Source organism: Saccostrea cucullata, unplaced genomic scaffold (assembly GCF_032062105.1).
Source record: "Saccostrea cucullata isolate Sc308-1 unplaced genomic scaffold, CSIRO_AGI_Scuc_v1 ctg38, whole genome shotgun sequence".
Taxonomy (NCBI): domain Eukaryota; kingdom Metazoa; phylum Mollusca; class Bivalvia; order Ostreida; family Ostreidae; genus Saccostrea; species Saccostrea cuccullata.
Window position 1 is genome coordinate 603,422 of NW_026937075.1, and position 17,126 is coordinate 620,547.

Sequence of the window (17,126 nt, forward strand, 5' to 3'; positions counted from 1 at the left end):
TTTTATTGGAACAAGAGTCTATAAGATACAAATGAAATTAAAACTCTCTCTCTACATTTTGGACAATTATTCCAAATTGTCATTCAAAAATACTACATAACGTATATGATAACATTCTGAAGTTAATTTTCTTTTTAGTGGTTTCTCGTGTTTCAACGGTTTCTTTACATGTCGGTTATTGTTGATCAGAAGAATTGACGATTGAAAGAGTCGAATACTTGATCGTTCGATGATCCTCAAATTTGGTCGCGATTTAAAATTGAAATGAATATAAACGATATTCCCTGCTTGTTAATGATCAATTAAATGATCCTTTAGTTGTATTTTAAATGTAATACAAGTATTTGCCATTGAAAGTTAAATTCTACCTCTAAGATAAAAATCATCCTTGAAATTATCGTCTGACCAAGTCTGGTTTTGAACATGCTGATTTGAAAGAAAAAACGCACCATATGTCAATATTTTTTCGGTAACACATTTCAATCGTCAATTAAAGAGTGCATGTTAGTTTAGAACCCCTCGGAGAATTGAACCATTCATGTAAACATTTGTTTTCTGTTCGTAGTGTTCACGTTTTCATTATGGGTTGCTAATTGGCCTTGGATTATGATGATTGATATTGGTGTATTGACACCCTTAACGCAACAGACCTCTGTACATGTGCTTGCGCGGATTAACACCGGATTAATAGTAATCCATCGAGGGAGGATTAAGGGGGTTTAACCACTTACGACTATTTCTCGAGATCGCTGGAACCGATCGGACGCCAAACTCAGAAACTGGTCTGGTAATGGCCCCCTTGGTTTAATGAGGTTTCTGTGTTATCAGTGGACAAGTACTCTTTTGAAATAGTGATAGCGACATTCTTGTCTCTAACTTTTGTGTTAAGATTTCAAAAAATTAAGGAGGCTAGGACCATAAGAGATTATGAAATGAATTATGAAACAAAGGATTTACATTTGTTTTCCTTTTTGAGTATTTTGGATCCAGTCTGGATATTTTGTTCATAAAGGAATGAACTTATTTCTACGGTAAAAGGTAAGATAATATTTTCCAATGTCCCAAAGTTGAAGAATCCTTAAACTTTTAATTTGACTTGAAACTTGTTTTTTATGTTTATGGTTAAATTCTGAATTATTTGTCGAGGACCATATATTGCTTACTTACATTTTTGATCCGTTCCCCTCTACACATGCAGTCTGAAAGGGACGGATCAGAAATCGTTTGTAAAGAATCCCTCCCTCAAAATCACGTATTCTTGAATTTATTTCACTTTAGATGTTTTCTTTTAGGAATAAGACAATATCGTTTATTGCCTAGTATTTTATATGAAAGTTCTTAATATTTACATATGGTTCAAGCAGTTTTTGAATTAAAATGTGTATTAAGTCATTAATTGTAATAAAAAGTCGAAACAAGAAACCTACACAAATACAAAACATCAAATTGAATAATTCCAGTGTTCACATACCGTAATTAAAAATATTAAAAATTAAAACCAAACTCTTGAACGATGTTTAATCTCAAAGTAACACAAGTAGTCATTTAATCCAATTTCGTTAGTGATAGAGTAGATCAATGAAATCTTATTCTAAAATAATAACAAGTAAAAAAAACCAACTTGTAAGCTGTTTTAGTTCAAAGCACCTGCCAATTTTTAGTTTTGATATGACAATATCCAGGAAATATTGATTATTGTATTATTGATATTGATTGATTGCGATTTTTGTTTATTACTATTTATAAACATAGCATATCCCGAAAAACTACCAGTAGAAACTAGACCTGAATTAAAAACTGGTACTTATAGCAACTTTGGGACGGATTGTATATGTGTATGCTATAGATTAGTAAGCCATTAGATTAGTTAAACATAATGGTAACAAAGTATAATTGGATTGTCGATTGTGTAATGAAAACACTCGCGAAATTTTGCGTTCCAAAGTTCAACTTTTCGAATTCCTATTCAAAAGTTGTCAATAGTGGTTCGATTTTGCAGTTAGCAACTTTTTCACCATTTGAACAGAACTCGTGTTTGCTGCCCGCCTTCTGCCAAGGTTTCTAAACCGTATAACTGTTAGAGGTGTGCTACAGCGTTCTACAAACACAATATATCGACCCCACTGATATTATTATTAGATGTGAATGTAGATAGAATTCGATTTAATTTAATTATAAATAGTGGAATAATACATCTGAAATTGAATTTCTGATATTAATTTAAATCAGACGCAGATGGAATGATTGATGGGTTTAATGGTATGCAACAATAAAATGACACCATTTATCCATTATTGTCGAAAACTGAAATTCACCCAACACAATTTCATTTTTTAAACTTGATCCATTGTATGTTTTCTAGTTTTGTTGCATCGAAAAGGACAATGAAAGACCTAAACCCAGTCCCCGAAGATAAATTGGCAAGAATCAGACTGAACACAAGAGTTGTGTCCCCTCGGAAGCGGAAACCACTGAAGTCTCTGAAATCCGATCCCGGTGGACTTCTGTTGAAGGATAAAGGACTAGATGACAGCTCAGAGGATACACTGTCTTTAAGTCGGTCTGCGACATTCCTGGATTTTGACAAACAGATGATGTCGACAGACCCCCAGCGAAGTCAACATCACGCCTTCCTCAGGAGAATGTCATCTGTTAACTTGACCAAATCTTATACGATGCCAGACCTCTTTGACAGTGTCAGACCCAAAGATGTATACGAGGACAATTTGCTACGACGAAATGTTCGTGAAAACTTGGTCAAGAAACGGCTACACACGACGCAAAATGTGCATGTGTATCCTCTACCGAACAGTCGCAACAAACTGGATACGTTACAGGAAGTCTTGATGCAAAATTCCTCTTTCGCAGATCCGCACCATTCAGAGGTAACGGAGGAGGAGAAGAAATTGGTAGCTGATTCACGGCGAAAGAGTATAGAAGAATCGGGTCTGTGGCAGTTGGCTTCCGCGCAATTGTTCAAAATGAAGGCTCAAAAAACTAACAATCTAGAGGACCACGCCATGGCTGTGTTCACCAGGAAAGTTGCCATTAACAAAATGAGACAAAGAATAGAAAAAAAGCTAGATTTACCCAAAGACCATTTCTCGCGAGTTGCCACGTTGCGCAGCAATGTACAACACATAGAGCGGCGATATCGGAATATTGTCCAGGGGTCCTCCACTGAAGCTTCTGGATCCACCCATATCTACGCTCTGCAACGCTTTGACGTAGAAGACGAGTCAAACAGAGACCCCAAGTTTATGAAACCAGGGGAGGTAATTTAGATGGCTGCTTTTTTTTCTTATGTTAGACCTAGCTGAATTTCAAATGCTCGAAATTTTATTAGATTAATTCATTAAGAAATATCAAAGAAATGAATCCATTTCTGACAAATCTTAAGTAATCTAATGATAAACCTTTATTTTTTTAGGCATTGCAGTTCTTTCGTCGGTATGCCAGAATAGTGCTCATTATACTTAAATGGATCGAGCTCATTATGGAGTAAGTGTTGCTTTTTATTTACTATTATTTACATTTTCCTGGTGTATGAGACAATTTTGTGGATTCAAACAAGATTTATAAGGCTTACATTTTATATGACAGTTCTAGTGAGGGAAATAAGCTGGAAAGAGAGCTGAAATCCTTCGTTGACATCGCTAATGAAGTCTCCTGTGAAAACGTATCTCGGACGATGGACGAGTACGGACTGTCATTTGATAAAAACTACTTTGTGGCTAAAAAGGAGGTGAGTTACACCTACCCCGCACTCTAACTCAACAAATTAATGCTTTCTCAAGTTCCTGTACATATTTACCACTTTAGTTTACGGGAATTTATTGATTGATTGATGAATACTGCGGTTTTGTTAATTTTTGTGGAGACCAAATTTCGTGGTTTTGGCAAAAAGTTTCGTCGATGTATAAATTCATGGACACCCATTTTATCCAATTTTACCAAAAAGCAATTACAAATTGTATTAAAAAATTACTTTGAAAATTTCCACGCTTAAAAAAATTTAATATGTAATCAACAACAAATAATGAAAAAAACTATAGTGTAGTCTTTTCAACACTCAAAGGAGAGTATAGGCGAATGATACAAAATATACATGTATTTAACATCTGCATTTTCTTGATTGTATTTAATGAAACATTTTGTGAATCATACACAGTGTACCTGGCAGAGTTAGGATAATCTGAATGAAAAGAAAATAAACTGAGTGACGTTTTTGGGTCTTCTTGCTGATTTGGTATGCCCTGTACATTATCTTGAAGTGACTTCAGTGAACTGAAGTTCGCCAAAATTCTTACCAGCATGTTATTGGAAAAATCTAAATTGTCGTTTAACTGTTTAAGAGGGTTAACATTTGCGTAAATGAATAAAATGTCTCCTTTAGATTGAACGTAAACAGCGAAGTCAATCTATGGATTCGATACAAGGTCGTGATTTAAATGATTAATTCTGTTGTTAATTCTGTAAGTCCCGGGGCTCTTATGAATTTCTTCTCTTCTTAAACCAAGGGATACTGTACCTTTCGCTAGTAGAAAGACGCTCGCTTCGTCATCGCGAGGTACCGGGTTCGATTCTCGATCCCGGTGCCCCGTTTAACTACATATTAGTAATTGCAAGATGTTCGCCAAAGCTCGGCACTATAAGTAAAAGTTACGGGTCTCTCAAACAGCACCTTAAAAACCCGAGATCCCTTAACACGGTAAGCTTTGGCGCGATAAAGAACCCTCACTACTCAATGACCCTGAGTGCCGAGTAAAGCCCAAGCTCTAGTTTGAAGACCATTAGAGATATTTGGTGACATCTCATATTAGAGAAAAATAATTGCTTTTGTAAAACAACAGTCAGATAAGAAGTCATGACATTTTTCTGTACATAATGATCGAGCACTCACTCTTTGAGAAGAGAAATATTGTACATAAAAACAATTTAAGGATAAATAACACAAACAAACTTTTTTCAGAAATCAGCATTATTTCTCATAGATTTACATTTAAATTGACAACCTGAATAATGTTTACCAAGTAGAGTGGGAGAATTTTATAAGATTTTGTCATAAAGTTAAAAAATTGTGCAAAATTTTGTATGGAATTATATAGAAGGCAAAATAAAATCTCAAATCTAAACACCAAGGACGATTTCTTTATATTTCAAGGATTTATTATTTACATCAATACAAATCAAAATTACATAAAATATATAAAACAATTTAAAACCAAAATTTTATTTCCTACTTCTTCATATATGTAAATATATATATACAATGTATATTAAAACAATATTTATACATGTTTTTTTTTCTTTTTTATATAAGATATCCTTAACTCAGGATCATAGGAAAACGTTAACTACCCGTTGGAACTTCCGAACACCTGAAATGATCAAACAGGTATTTAATTTTGAAAACTAAAAAAAAAAGTTAATGCACTTTAATGACAAAGTTTAGTATTTGTTAGTCATCAGGAATATTTGTCACATAACAAATTACATAACCATAATCTGTAAATGACATTTCAGATGTCAAAACATGCTTACTAGCTGTGCACGGTCATATCGATTGTCTTCGTGCGTTTAACCATTTGATTACTTCATTAATGCAGTTGTTTTGGTTGTAGGTAATGCACGGGCTGCAGGCTTTACGTTCCCTTTCCGAGTATCCTCTTGTAACGCAGGAAAAACTCTGTCAGGTCGCCTGGTACCAAACGTAAGTCCCCCCACTCCGATCTTAATGGAAAGGATACGTACATCCTCTCACAGGATTAAAAAAAAAATAATGTCCTACCACTTGCTAGCTGAAAAAATTCTACATTATATCAAAACTATCATAAATGAAGACAGACAGCCATTTTTTTTTATCATTTGTTTATGGGTACAAGTGAATGGAATTTCACGTGTAAATAAAAATATTTAAAAACAACAGGTGATTTACCAGCTGAAGTTTTATTTTCATCTGAAAAACATTGAATACAGTAAAAATAATTTATTGTCTCCTTTGTGGAAAATTCAAACATTATTTTTGTTCCAGCAAAACAAATCAACGTGTACCAAAATGTATTTGTTTTCCCCCCTGTTTTTGGAATGGAATTGTTTGTGTCTCTTGCATCAGTAACTTGGATTAGCGTTATCCGCTTAGATTAATTCGCTTCACCGACTTTTATTTTTAGTCTTGGTCCAAAGAAAGCAATAGTTCGCCAAGGTCACGACGCAGAATCATTTTACTTTATACTGGCTGGAACAGGTGAATTTTCATCAAGAAATCAATAATTACATTTATTTAAAAATAATTTATAAAAACGAATGACGATAACAATAAAAAACTTTCTCATTCATATATTTTGTTCTTATTAAGCCTTTGTCAAAAAGATGATGACAGACCCAAAGACGGGTGAAACACGTCTAAACACCGTGGCTCGCCTGACAAGAGGAATGAGTTTTGGGGTAAGATGATCCTGGTCACAGCACCATTTATTCAAGATTTTTCTATTTCGTTTTTGCAATTCAAATTTTAGAATTGAAAAGAAGACAACTCTGAGTCTTTAATTTCATAATATTTATGTGATGTTTCTGTGTAGTATTCGTGGGAAGATGGGGTAATGTATCACAGAGACTTAGTATGGAGGATTCTCTACAGTCAACTGCTCTTTACGACTTACTATTTATAGAAAATACACAGTTGTTCATGTTACTTCTTAAACATAGTCTATTAGATTGGTCTTCAACAAGTTTTCTTTTCAAAAGTAGACAATTTTCCAAACAGTTGAAGTCTTGTTTCTTTTCTACTTTTGACTTTTTATGTAGACCTATAGATATGAGGGATAAATCTAGCCTCCAATTTCATAATTAACTATTGTGTAGTTATTTTAACTGTTATTATCACATATAGTATAGAGTACAGGGCACACATAGATATGCTGTTAACTTGAACTTCATACAAATTTCTTTTATCCATTCGTTCTAAGAGTCCGTGGAGTATTTAATGCCTGTAGTTAAAAAAACCTTTATGTTGAGGAACTTACTTGTCCAGCGTTTCCTAACTTGAATCCTACTCATAATACTTGATATATTACAAGAAAGCTAAACTTTTTCTATCCTGACTTGAACTTTAAATTTCAGAAATACAAAAGAACTCTGTATCAAAGTTTTTCTCTCTTACCATTATTGAATATTTTTGACAGTGGAAATTTGAAATGGTATTAAAAAAGAATGTTTTTTTTACTTTAGGAGATAGGGTTGATTTTCAACACGAAGAGAACAGCCACCGTGGAGAGCGCCACCTCTATGGAACTGCTGGTCATAGGAAAAGACGACTTTAACAGGATCTTTATGAATGATAATGACGAAGAAGAATCAGAACATGTCAAATTTTTAAGGTAACCATACAAATGATTCACCATTGTACAGAAATCACAGTGATTCTTCAATTTTTGAAGATAAACCTACAATAGGTTGCACCCTAAGAAGAGAGGTCGTTTTCTAGTACATGTATTAAGATTTAGGAAAGATGAATATTCAATTGAGATAATCACTGAGACAATTAAAAAAATAATTTTGATCAAAATTTATTCAGTACTGTTTGCATTGATTTAGTATTATTAAAATGTCAAATTAAATTTGGTACATCAATAATATTTCTTTTCAAAATGTAGGCAGGTTCCCATTATGCAGAATTGGCCGATAGATTGTCTGAGAGAGGAACCAGGCACCTGTATACTTCATTACTTTAAGTTAGTTTCTGTATTTTAAACACTTAAAGTCCTGTTATTATCATTTCATTGAATTTATATACTAGTATGATCTACATAAACTTTGCAGGAGAGGTACATTGGTCTCCGACGATGGGAAGAAAAGTGAATGGTTATATTTCATTAAATCGGTTAGTATTAATTATTTCAATTTCATCCAAAATGAGTTTATTTAAACATTACTTTTTGTCAACCCATCCTTATTTCAAATTGCCTATGGTACGTTTCATTTTAGGGCTCTTGTGAGGTACTTAAAAAACTGAAGAGTGTTAAGGCAAGAAAATCTAGTCAAATAAAAAGGAAACCGGATCCGATCACAGAAATAGTTTTGCCGGAACTAGGAGGTGGACCAGGTAAAGTTATTGGCATTGATGTTAAATCTTTCTGGCTTCTATGAAATCTTTTAAGTTCTACATATGAAGGAAATGTATATTCAAACTTTTAGGCTAATAACTACGTATTAAACTCGATGAGTAGCTTTGACCTACCTTTTTTTTTTGTTTATTCTGTATCATTCAAAAGCATGAAATTAAGGTTTTTGACTAACACAGAGTCCAAGATTGACAGTGGACAAAGGAGAAGAAAACACAAGATTTACATGAATACGGATGTATTCCAGGATATGGCAAATTATTATGAAGCCTTAAGAAGGGTAAGTAACTACTGTACTACTTTGCTACTGTATATACATGTATGCCAGTGCAACATACATAAATGAGAGAGAGAGAGAGAGAGAGAGAGAGAGAGAGAGAGAGATTTATATTACATGTACATGTAAATATTTAAATCCATAACTTAGACTGTCACAATGCTGGTAAATTTGCTACTGATCACGTATTAGAATGTAGATTGATTGAAAAACTTTGAAAATGATATTAAAAGGGTTGTGCTTTATTTTGAGTGACACCTGTTATTTGTGCATGTAGAAATTAGCTAAAGAGGAAACTGACAAAACTTGTGAAGAGGAACTTCATCTTCCTCCTCTCTCCTCTAACCCCCACAGCAACCTCGTTACTGTTCCGGAAGCGGAAGTAGAGGAGGATTTAGAATCTCTTAATAACGCGAAAAAGGAATCTGATCTGCCAAATGGAACTACAGAGGATAAAATATTTTGCATTCCCCCTGTGGGCTGTAGAAGTCCGTTTTCAAATATATCTGAAAGTAGATTTATGGCAGGACCAAATATCCGATATCAAACACATTTTGTACGTATGCGTTCGGTCATATAATCCCCTTTCCACTTCCTGTCCTGCGTGAAACACATAATATTGATAACTACCTCTGACCTTTTGTACGAATATTTACTGACTTTGGAAATGGTGTTGGTGATTTGAGTTCTTTTTACACCATCCTCTACTAACTGTAATATTAACAATACAATATTTCATGAAATTGCTTTTAATTTTATGATTCAACTCTCAAGTTTATGCACACGTAGATAAAAGCTAACTAACATGAACTTGAACCAACATGTATTAACTTTTCACCTTCAGCTTATAGTATTTTCAGTATTTCTTCTACTACTAACATTAAAACGATCATATTTGTACGAAGATTTATTCTTAAAATTGTCCCTCAAATTAAAATACATTTTTGTACTGTTTCACATATTATGTGATATGTTGATTTTGTAAATGTACATTAATAGAACAATGTATGTGTAATTAGCCTACCTGTAAACTGCCATGCAATTGAAGAAAATAAATATTTTAAAAATCAAAATGCATAATACTGATATTATAGATTATGCCAACGTCTGCCATGTTGAAGAAAGAAGAACCTCCGAAAAAGAGAGAAGGATTGGAAGAGGATGATACTTCTAAAAATCACAACGTGTTTGTGAAACTCGCCCTTCTTCAAAGCAAAGATGTCTTTGTAAGTGTCTTTATTATTTGAATCTATCTTTTTATTTGATATTTATCTTTTATTTATGATTTATATGAATTATATGTATTGTGTATGATGTCCTTTTTAGGGTTTAGATACACTGACGGGATGGGGTAGTGAGGATCTGGATGATATGCTAAACGCATCTCCAGCAACTTGTTTGGTATGTTCACAAACATCAGTAATTATTTGTATGGTATGTTCTTTAACAGCGTCAGTAATCCTATTATTTATTATTTATCTCCTCCATCATATATTTTTTACAGAATGAAAATTAAATGATGATTTTTATTTGTTAGGTCAGCAAAGGAGCAGAGATAGTGATGCTTTCAAAGAAAGTGTTCCTCAAATACATAAATGACAATGTACGCAACAACCTGAGGGAGTCAATACGTGCTTACCCACGGGAACAAAAATTGCAGGAGAATTTTCAAAACAAACTGGACTGGGAAGACTACAAGAGCTCTCTTATCAGTAACGTACTACACAATCCCGCTGACACGTATGCTTCGTCAGTTCATGCCTAACACTGGCTGCTGGAGAATAGCGAAGGATAGATATTTAAATATTGCCATTATTGTGACTTCGAAAAGGAAACAGTTTTGAACAATTTTATTTATGCACAACAGCTCAAAGTAAAGTATAGGAAGGCAAATTGTGAGGGATTATTCAATTTCAATATCTTGTTTAGTGTTAACACACTTGTATACAACTTCATGAACCAGCATGAGTTGAATACAAGTGCCACATCAATCAAACATTAATATGCCATGATAAATAATTAAGTTTCAGGAATAAGGTACAAAATGATTTCAAATAATTCTCCCTCTGAGTCATTACACTAGTTTGTGATAAAGTTAAATAAATGAATCTTAAGAATTTTCAATATCCTTCAGTTACTTAGGTATTTGTTTTTAAACATTGATCATAGGATGGGAAAATACAGAATATTGAAATATTTTGTTCACATAAATTCTAATTTGATTATAAGAATATACATATAAATTAATATATAAAGTAAATGTTTTTCAGAAACACAAATTTCAAAATATGTTTTGTAGCCCACCTCATCATATAAATAAAATGAAACTGGACAATATACTTTGTTGTTTTTTTTTCACATTTCATGCCAAGGCGCTGCTTTTTCATAATTTTTTTTTATAAAAAGAAACCTCCAATAAGATTTCGATAGAGAAATCCCATTCATCTTCGGAAAAGATTTTGTGAATTCAGAACCTTTCACATATAGACCTCAGGAGACGGAGATTCGAGGGGAGGCCATTGTGCCAGCGGGACCAGAGATAGCTATTTTGGGCCCACTCTGTTTAGATAGTCCCCGTTTCTTTGCTTTCAGTCTTGCAATGGTTGCTGGACTCAGGGTTTCGGGCTCGCTGGGAACAGGTTGTAATTCGTCTTGTGTTTCAGAATTACCGTTTTCAGACATTGCATTCTCTTCCGTCTCAGATGGCACTTTGGTTGAAAATTTTCGGAATTTGAACTTCGGGATTTCTTTCGGGGGTCTTCTTACTTTATTTTCTGAAACGCCATTCCTAGATGGTTCCCTAGCATTTGTTCTCGATGTAGTTGACCGATTGCTCCCATCTGAACCAGAAGATTTTGAATCGGCAGAAAATTTTCTGAATTTGTTTTTAGGGATTTCGTTCGAGTTTTTTCTACCTTTGACTGTCTTATCTAATACATCATCCTTGGGTGATTCCTTGGCATTTGTTCTCGATGTTTCCTGCTGCGTATCTGTCTTGGCATCAGCTTCAGAACTGTTTTCCTGTCTTTGTTTATCGTTTGGTCGTTGATCCTTTTTAACTTCCTTCTGGATATCTCGACCGGTTCGCGGTGTTTCAGAATCATCTTTCTTATTTAAAGTACGCTGGATATCCCTACTAGTTTGTGGTGTTTCAGAATTGTCTTTCTTATTTAAAGTACGCTGGATATCCCGACCGGTTTGCGGTATTTCAGATTTGTCTATTTTATTTAATGTACGCTGGGTATCCCGACTTGTTTGTGGTGTTTCTTTTTTATTCAAGGTACGCTGGTTATCCCTACTAGTTTGCGGTGTTTCAGAATAGTCTTTTTTATTTAAAGTGCTCTGGGTTTCTCGACTTGTTTGCGGTGGTTCGGACTCTTCCTTTTTATCTACAGTACTTTTGGTATTTCGACTGGCTCGGGGTTGTCCAGAATCATCTTTTTTGTTGAATGAGCGCTGTGTATCTCGACTGGAAGGTGGTGGTCCAGAGTCGTCTCTTTTATTCAAAGTACCCCGTTTTCTGACTAATTCTTTTGTTGCTGGTTCCTCTGAAATTGAACCTTGCGATTCTTTATTTGGATTTGACCTAGGTATATTCGAAGACTTTCTTTTATCAGCTGTTTCTTCTTTCTGTGGTTCTGCGTCAGTTGCTTTCTTGTTTCGTGAGAAATCGCATTTTTTCCCTTGTTTACCCTTTTTGTTGTTTGATTTCACATCCTTCTTATGCCTCTCTGCCATCAGAGACAATTTTTCTGGAGGCTTGACTTTTTCATCGTCTTGGGCAAACGCCATCATCTTCTGTGTTCTAATCTGCTCTTGTCGTTTGGTTCTTGCCTCGTACTCTTTTTTATCAATTGACTAAAAAGGAATGATGGAGAAATTATTTTAATTCATCATCTATAAAAAAATAATAATTGAAACATCCAATTAAAAAGTTAATCACAAATACACATGTACAGAGTGTTTTGAAGATAAATGGAAAATCAAACAAACCTTGTATGTCAAAAGTTTAGTGAATTTTTGTGATCCAACCTCAAATCTTGCATTCAAAGTGACATCTGTTCCCTTTGGTCCGGTTAATGCGGTACCCTCCCATATATTTGAATCTTTCTTTTCAAGATGGCACCAGCCATTGCTAGTCACCATAGCAACATCTTGGGCCTCATCCTTGATCTGAAATGAAAAGCTGTATTCCTCTTTGGCACGGAGATACCCGGTTTTGGGTTCAAGAATTTTGACTTGTTTTTGAACCTCTACAGACCGTTCTGGATAGGGAGCCCACTGACTTGAAGGAATTTCCACATTTATGAGTCCAAAATAAAGCATAGTACTCTCCACTACATCTATACTATATTTTGTTTGAACAGACAAGAGATATAATCCATCTCTAAGAGGATTGATAGATACTGACAATTTGCCGTCGTCTTCTAGAAACCAAGCCATATAAGAGTCTGTATTATAAAGTTTATCGGAAACATACTTCAAAGACGGAAAAATGATTGATTCAGACGAATCCATGGTAAATTGTAGGGTAGATTCTTCAGCCATTGCAAAAACGCAAGGATTTGGGAAAAGTGGCATAAAATTAAGAAGTTCGCCCGCCTCCGTAACACCAAGTTTGGTCATGCTTGGTGGAAACCCCATTATCGGTTTCGCCTCTTTATTATTACCAATGAAATGTACCCGATAATTACAAATTGTTTTCAATGAATCGTCGTCTTCATTTTTTGTGAATATCTCCAAAGCACATTTTTGGAAGCCTGGACATGTAACCTTTATGTTAAACTTTTTCCCATAAACCCAGTAAGCAATATGGCGGGAAAGATCACGACCGTCTTTATCTACTAAAGTACAGTGAAGATTTAAATCATTTTGTAAATCGAACACAATATCCAGAAACTCCTTTCCACATTCGATTTCGCTTGTGACATGCGAAACAGGAACAAGACCAGCATCGAGGGTATCATCCGCAGGTCCCCAATGTTGACGGGCATTTACAAAAACCGCATCGAATGCATCCACATTTGGTTTGGTAATTTCTAGACAGTAAGTACACAAATACAAGAAGTCTCGGCATTCACTGCCTAAATCTTTGAAGTATATGTGGAGAAAGTATGTTCCCTTCTGCCTTACGAAAACCTCGACTGAAAGAGATTTCCCATCAAAGTCAGATTCAATACAAACGTAAGGTGGATTCTTGGGAGGGTTGGGTACAATCGAGGTAGTAAAAATAAACATTCTGTCCGAAGGGTATGTGAAGGTCAAAATAAGATAATTGCCATTGCACTTCACGTTGTATGTCACTTTTGACTGAAGGTCGAATCCATAATGAAAGAAGAATGGAGACACACATACCATGTTGTACCATTCTGATTCCAGGACGGGTCTACACAGCAACTGCCAGTATTCTTCGTCTGGTAGATGTGTATGAACAAAGAATGTCGGGTCTGGGAGGCTGTAGTACTCGCCAATCTTTGCCCGCATTGTTCTCAGCCAAGATTTCTCGTTTTCTGGTTCCGTCTTTTCATCATTCATTTTCCTTATTTCCTTCAATCCGGGTAGACTGGGGTCCACAAATTGCCAGTGACCATTTACAAGTACAGCGCACCAAACGGCTTTGACTGCTCGCTTTCCTGGTTTTGAACTAGGTTCTCTTTGATAAAGCTTTCTTCTACCCTCAATGACAGCACATTCGATGTTTAATATTCTAGAAGGTTAGATAAGATTTCAAAAAATAAAATTACATAACGTACCGGGTAATATAATGTCATGTTGTAAATTTTGAATTTACCGGGTGGCGGTAAATACCAAAATTTACAACATGACTACTACCCGGTAAATTCAAAATTAGGAACATGACAATAGTGTTAAATACGCTTTCAAATTAATTCCATGAAGAAATTATGTCTTTCTAGTTAGTTTGAAAGATGTAACATACTTGCAAAATTTGTAAAAGAGATGCACTTGAGCATTTCCTGCAAAATCGGACTTTCCGCTTTTGCCCAGTGGTGGAATTTTATGAGAATGTTGTGACATCCACTTCGCAATTATTCGAACTTTTACTTCATCATCATGTACCACATTTTTCATGTTCTTTATCAATTTCATTACAGCCCCGAAACTCTTTGATTCCTGTTGGATTGAGATAAATTAATACTATAAAAGATGTTCTTTTTTAAAATTAAAAGTATGAATCAGAATAAAAATATGTAATTACTTAATGTGTAAAGTTTTTCGAACAAACGAAAAAAGTATCACCTTCAGTTTCAAAGTACTTTCGATAATTTTAAAGGGTTCAAGATCCGGAGGCTTCATTAAGAACCGTGGAAATGGGAGAGGATACCCACGTTGAGTCTTTGGTGCCGGTATATTAAAGTGTCTGACGGCCTTTTGTGCTCTTTTTAGAACATCGGGGGTCGGAACAGCTTTATAAAACCCCCACTTGGTCACAAACTCTCTAATGGGTTTTAAATGTCCAGTGGCTAGATTGAAATCAAAAGTCATGGTTTCGTAGGGTTTGGCGAAGAATTCGGACATCTCAGCAGAAAGTGTTATGTCAAATTTCTCGTCTTCGTCGTCGTCGTCCTCCGCAACATAAGCTACTGTTTCAACCTTTGGAGGTTGCGTAAGAGGAAATGATTCTTCGTCTTCGAAACCAGGTTTATCATACACGGCCTCTAAAGCAGTTTTTGGTATCCATTTTTCCGTTACCTGTTCGTCTTCCTCTTCCACCACTTCTTCTTGTTCATCCTGTACCTCTTGTGGTTGTTCTGTTTCCCCCTCCACCTTGGTTCCTTTGTCCTCGATGTTCTCTTCCGTGTGGGGTTCCTCTTGGTTTTCATCAGGTATTTCATGAATATCTTGCGATTGCATATTCTCGGTGAAGTCTGTCTGTTCTTCGTATATGTTTCGGGTTTCATGGGATTCCACAGTGATATCGTTTTGTCCCATTTCCACCTCCACGTGTTCTTCCTCAACTTCTGTGAGTTCTTGCTCTATGACAACTTCCTCCTCTTCGAGCTCTTGTTCCATGATTACTTCTTCGTCTACTGGTTCTGGCTCAGTGATAATTTCTCCCTCTTCCTCAATGCCATTCTCCTGAAGTTCGTCAACTTCAGGAGTTTCTTCTGTCACTGTGTTAAAAATAAAAATCTCGCTTTCTTTGCCTTTTGACTGATCTGTTTCGAAAGACGTTTCGTCATCTTTGAGAAGGGTGATTGGTGGAGGGACGTTACAGAACTCCGAATTGGTTTGTGATCGGAAAAAATCATGCTGCGGCTCTTCGTTGATATCTTCACTGACTGTCTGAACGTTGATATCTGGTTCTGGCTCGGGTGTGATTGAATATTGTTCCTAAATTTAAAATAAATTATATCCATTTTACTTTCCAGTCAATTCCTAACAACTCTAAACATGAATTTAAGTTATTCAAAATAGAAAAAGTGGAAAGAACAAAAAAAGTAGGGAATGTTCGTATATTTTAGAATCTCTTTGGCACGTATATTCATTGAATTTCTCAGTCTATCCCTTGCAATTCTAAGCATATAAGTTATATGAACTTTAAAATATGTATTTAAAAAAATCCAATCACTCCTTTTGATAAAAATATCACGTGTTCAATAGAACAGAACTGACGTGTATGGAGAAGTCATATTGAGAGATTACGAATTGATTTGAAAATATTGTATTTATTTAGAAAGCAAATTGAGAATTGACAAATTACATTGAGACCTACCATTTAGATTGAAGCCATTTACAATTTTTAATATTTGAGTAAAGTTTTAGAGACAATCAACAAGTTTTAATAGCGCTAAAAATAAACGCGCTAATCGAATAAAAAGTTTCGAAATAACCCTAATCATAATATACTCACGCTTTCTCGAAGTGTGCTACCCGAGTCTGGTGATTTCGAATTACTGGATCCCATATTCCGTCTATGGCATCTTCTTATTTTTTATAACAGTGATGTATATTCTAATCCATTAGACAGAAGTATATTCTTATTTAACAACACTGATGTATATATTCTAAATCTTTACATTGACATTCCGTACGTGTGACATTGTGTGACACAGTTATACACGGGTTTCTGTGTAGTTTTATGACGGCTCTGTTTCAGATGACAATACGTTGGTCTTTAATGCCACTTATCTGATCCGAACACTCGGAGAAGGACCTTGATTGGGCTTAAATTGTTTTAATCCTCAATGGCCTGTAAAGATTATCAGATGCTGACAGAATTAATTTTCTTGGTGCACGGAACCACAACAAAGCCAGATAGTGAGGGACCGCCTAATTAACCTCTTCCTTTGTCCAATATAAATGTTGGCTTTATATGTGCAATCTTAAACCCCGGCCCAAAATATCCAAAAATGTTCCTCTCTACATACCATGCCTTATGAGTTATATCATTATTATTATTAAATATCTCTTTGATTCTTTTAAAACTATGTATAAAGGGTTTCCATGTTGACCTTTATTTGATTATCGATATTGACTATCGTTGCACTGTTCAGTATCACACAAACATAAATAATCAGACATGTGACGTAATAAGGGTTTAATAAGTAAAATCTGAAATACATGTATATATGTTGTGGTGGGAGGATGGGGGTGAGGTGGAGTTAGGAAGTTAGAATCTTTCATTACCAAAACCATTTGTGATGTTTTTGATCTATTTCATCAAACGTTTTAGTGACCTTAATTAGAATCATAATGGAATAACC

General features: G+C 35.0%; 2 protein-coding genes across 3 annotated transcripts; one reads left to right on the forward strand and one right to left on the reverse strand.

Annotated features, from left to right (window-relative positions):
- The first annotated feature begins 167 nt into the window (after nucleotides 1–167).
- Nucleotides 168–10,691, forward strand: LOC134247241 (uncharacterized). 2 transcript variants are annotated; one of them, XM_062729603.1, is made up of 17 exons: nucleotides 168–1,038; nucleotides 2,363–3,275; nucleotides 3,431–3,501; nucleotides 3,604–3,745; nucleotides 5,324–5,398; nucleotides 5,625–5,713; nucleotides 6,174–6,247; nucleotides 6,359–6,447; nucleotides 7,231–7,379; nucleotides 7,656–7,733; nucleotides 7,822–7,882; nucleotides 7,987–8,104; nucleotides 8,303–8,403; nucleotides 8,678–8,956; nucleotides 9,495–9,626; nucleotides 9,727–9,801; nucleotides 9,938–10,691. In XM_062729603.1, the coding sequence occupies exons 2-17, from the start codon at nucleotides 2,385–2,387 to the stop codon at nucleotides 10,163–10,165; spliced, it is 2,652 nt and encodes an 883-aa protein (XP_062585587.1). In that variant the 5' UTR covers nucleotides 168–1,038; nucleotides 2,363–2,384; the 3' UTR covers nucleotides 10,166–10,691. The 2 variants fall into 2 exon arrangements, with proteins under 2 accessions (XP_062585587.1, XP_062585588.1); XM_062729604.1 differs by lacking the exon at nucleotides 8,678–8,956 and having other exon boundaries at nucleotides 9,938–10,690.
- A 44-nt stretch (nucleotides 10,692–10,735) lies between these two features.
- Nucleotides 10,736–16,493, reverse strand: LOC134247200 (uncharacterized). Its single transcript, XM_062729541.1, has 5 exons — nucleotides 16,274–16,493; nucleotides 14,659–15,753; nucleotides 14,339–14,532; nucleotides 12,394–14,107; nucleotides 10,736–12,258 (listed from the first exon to the last, which is right to left on the reverse strand). The coding sequence occupies exons 1-5, from the start codon at nucleotides 16,325–16,327 to the stop codon at nucleotides 10,891–10,893; spliced, it is 4,425 nt and encodes a 1,474-aa protein (XP_062585525.1). The 5' UTR covers nucleotides 16,328–16,493; the 3' UTR covers nucleotides 10,736–10,890.
- Between the last annotated feature and the right edge of the window lie 633 nt (nucleotides 16,494–17,126).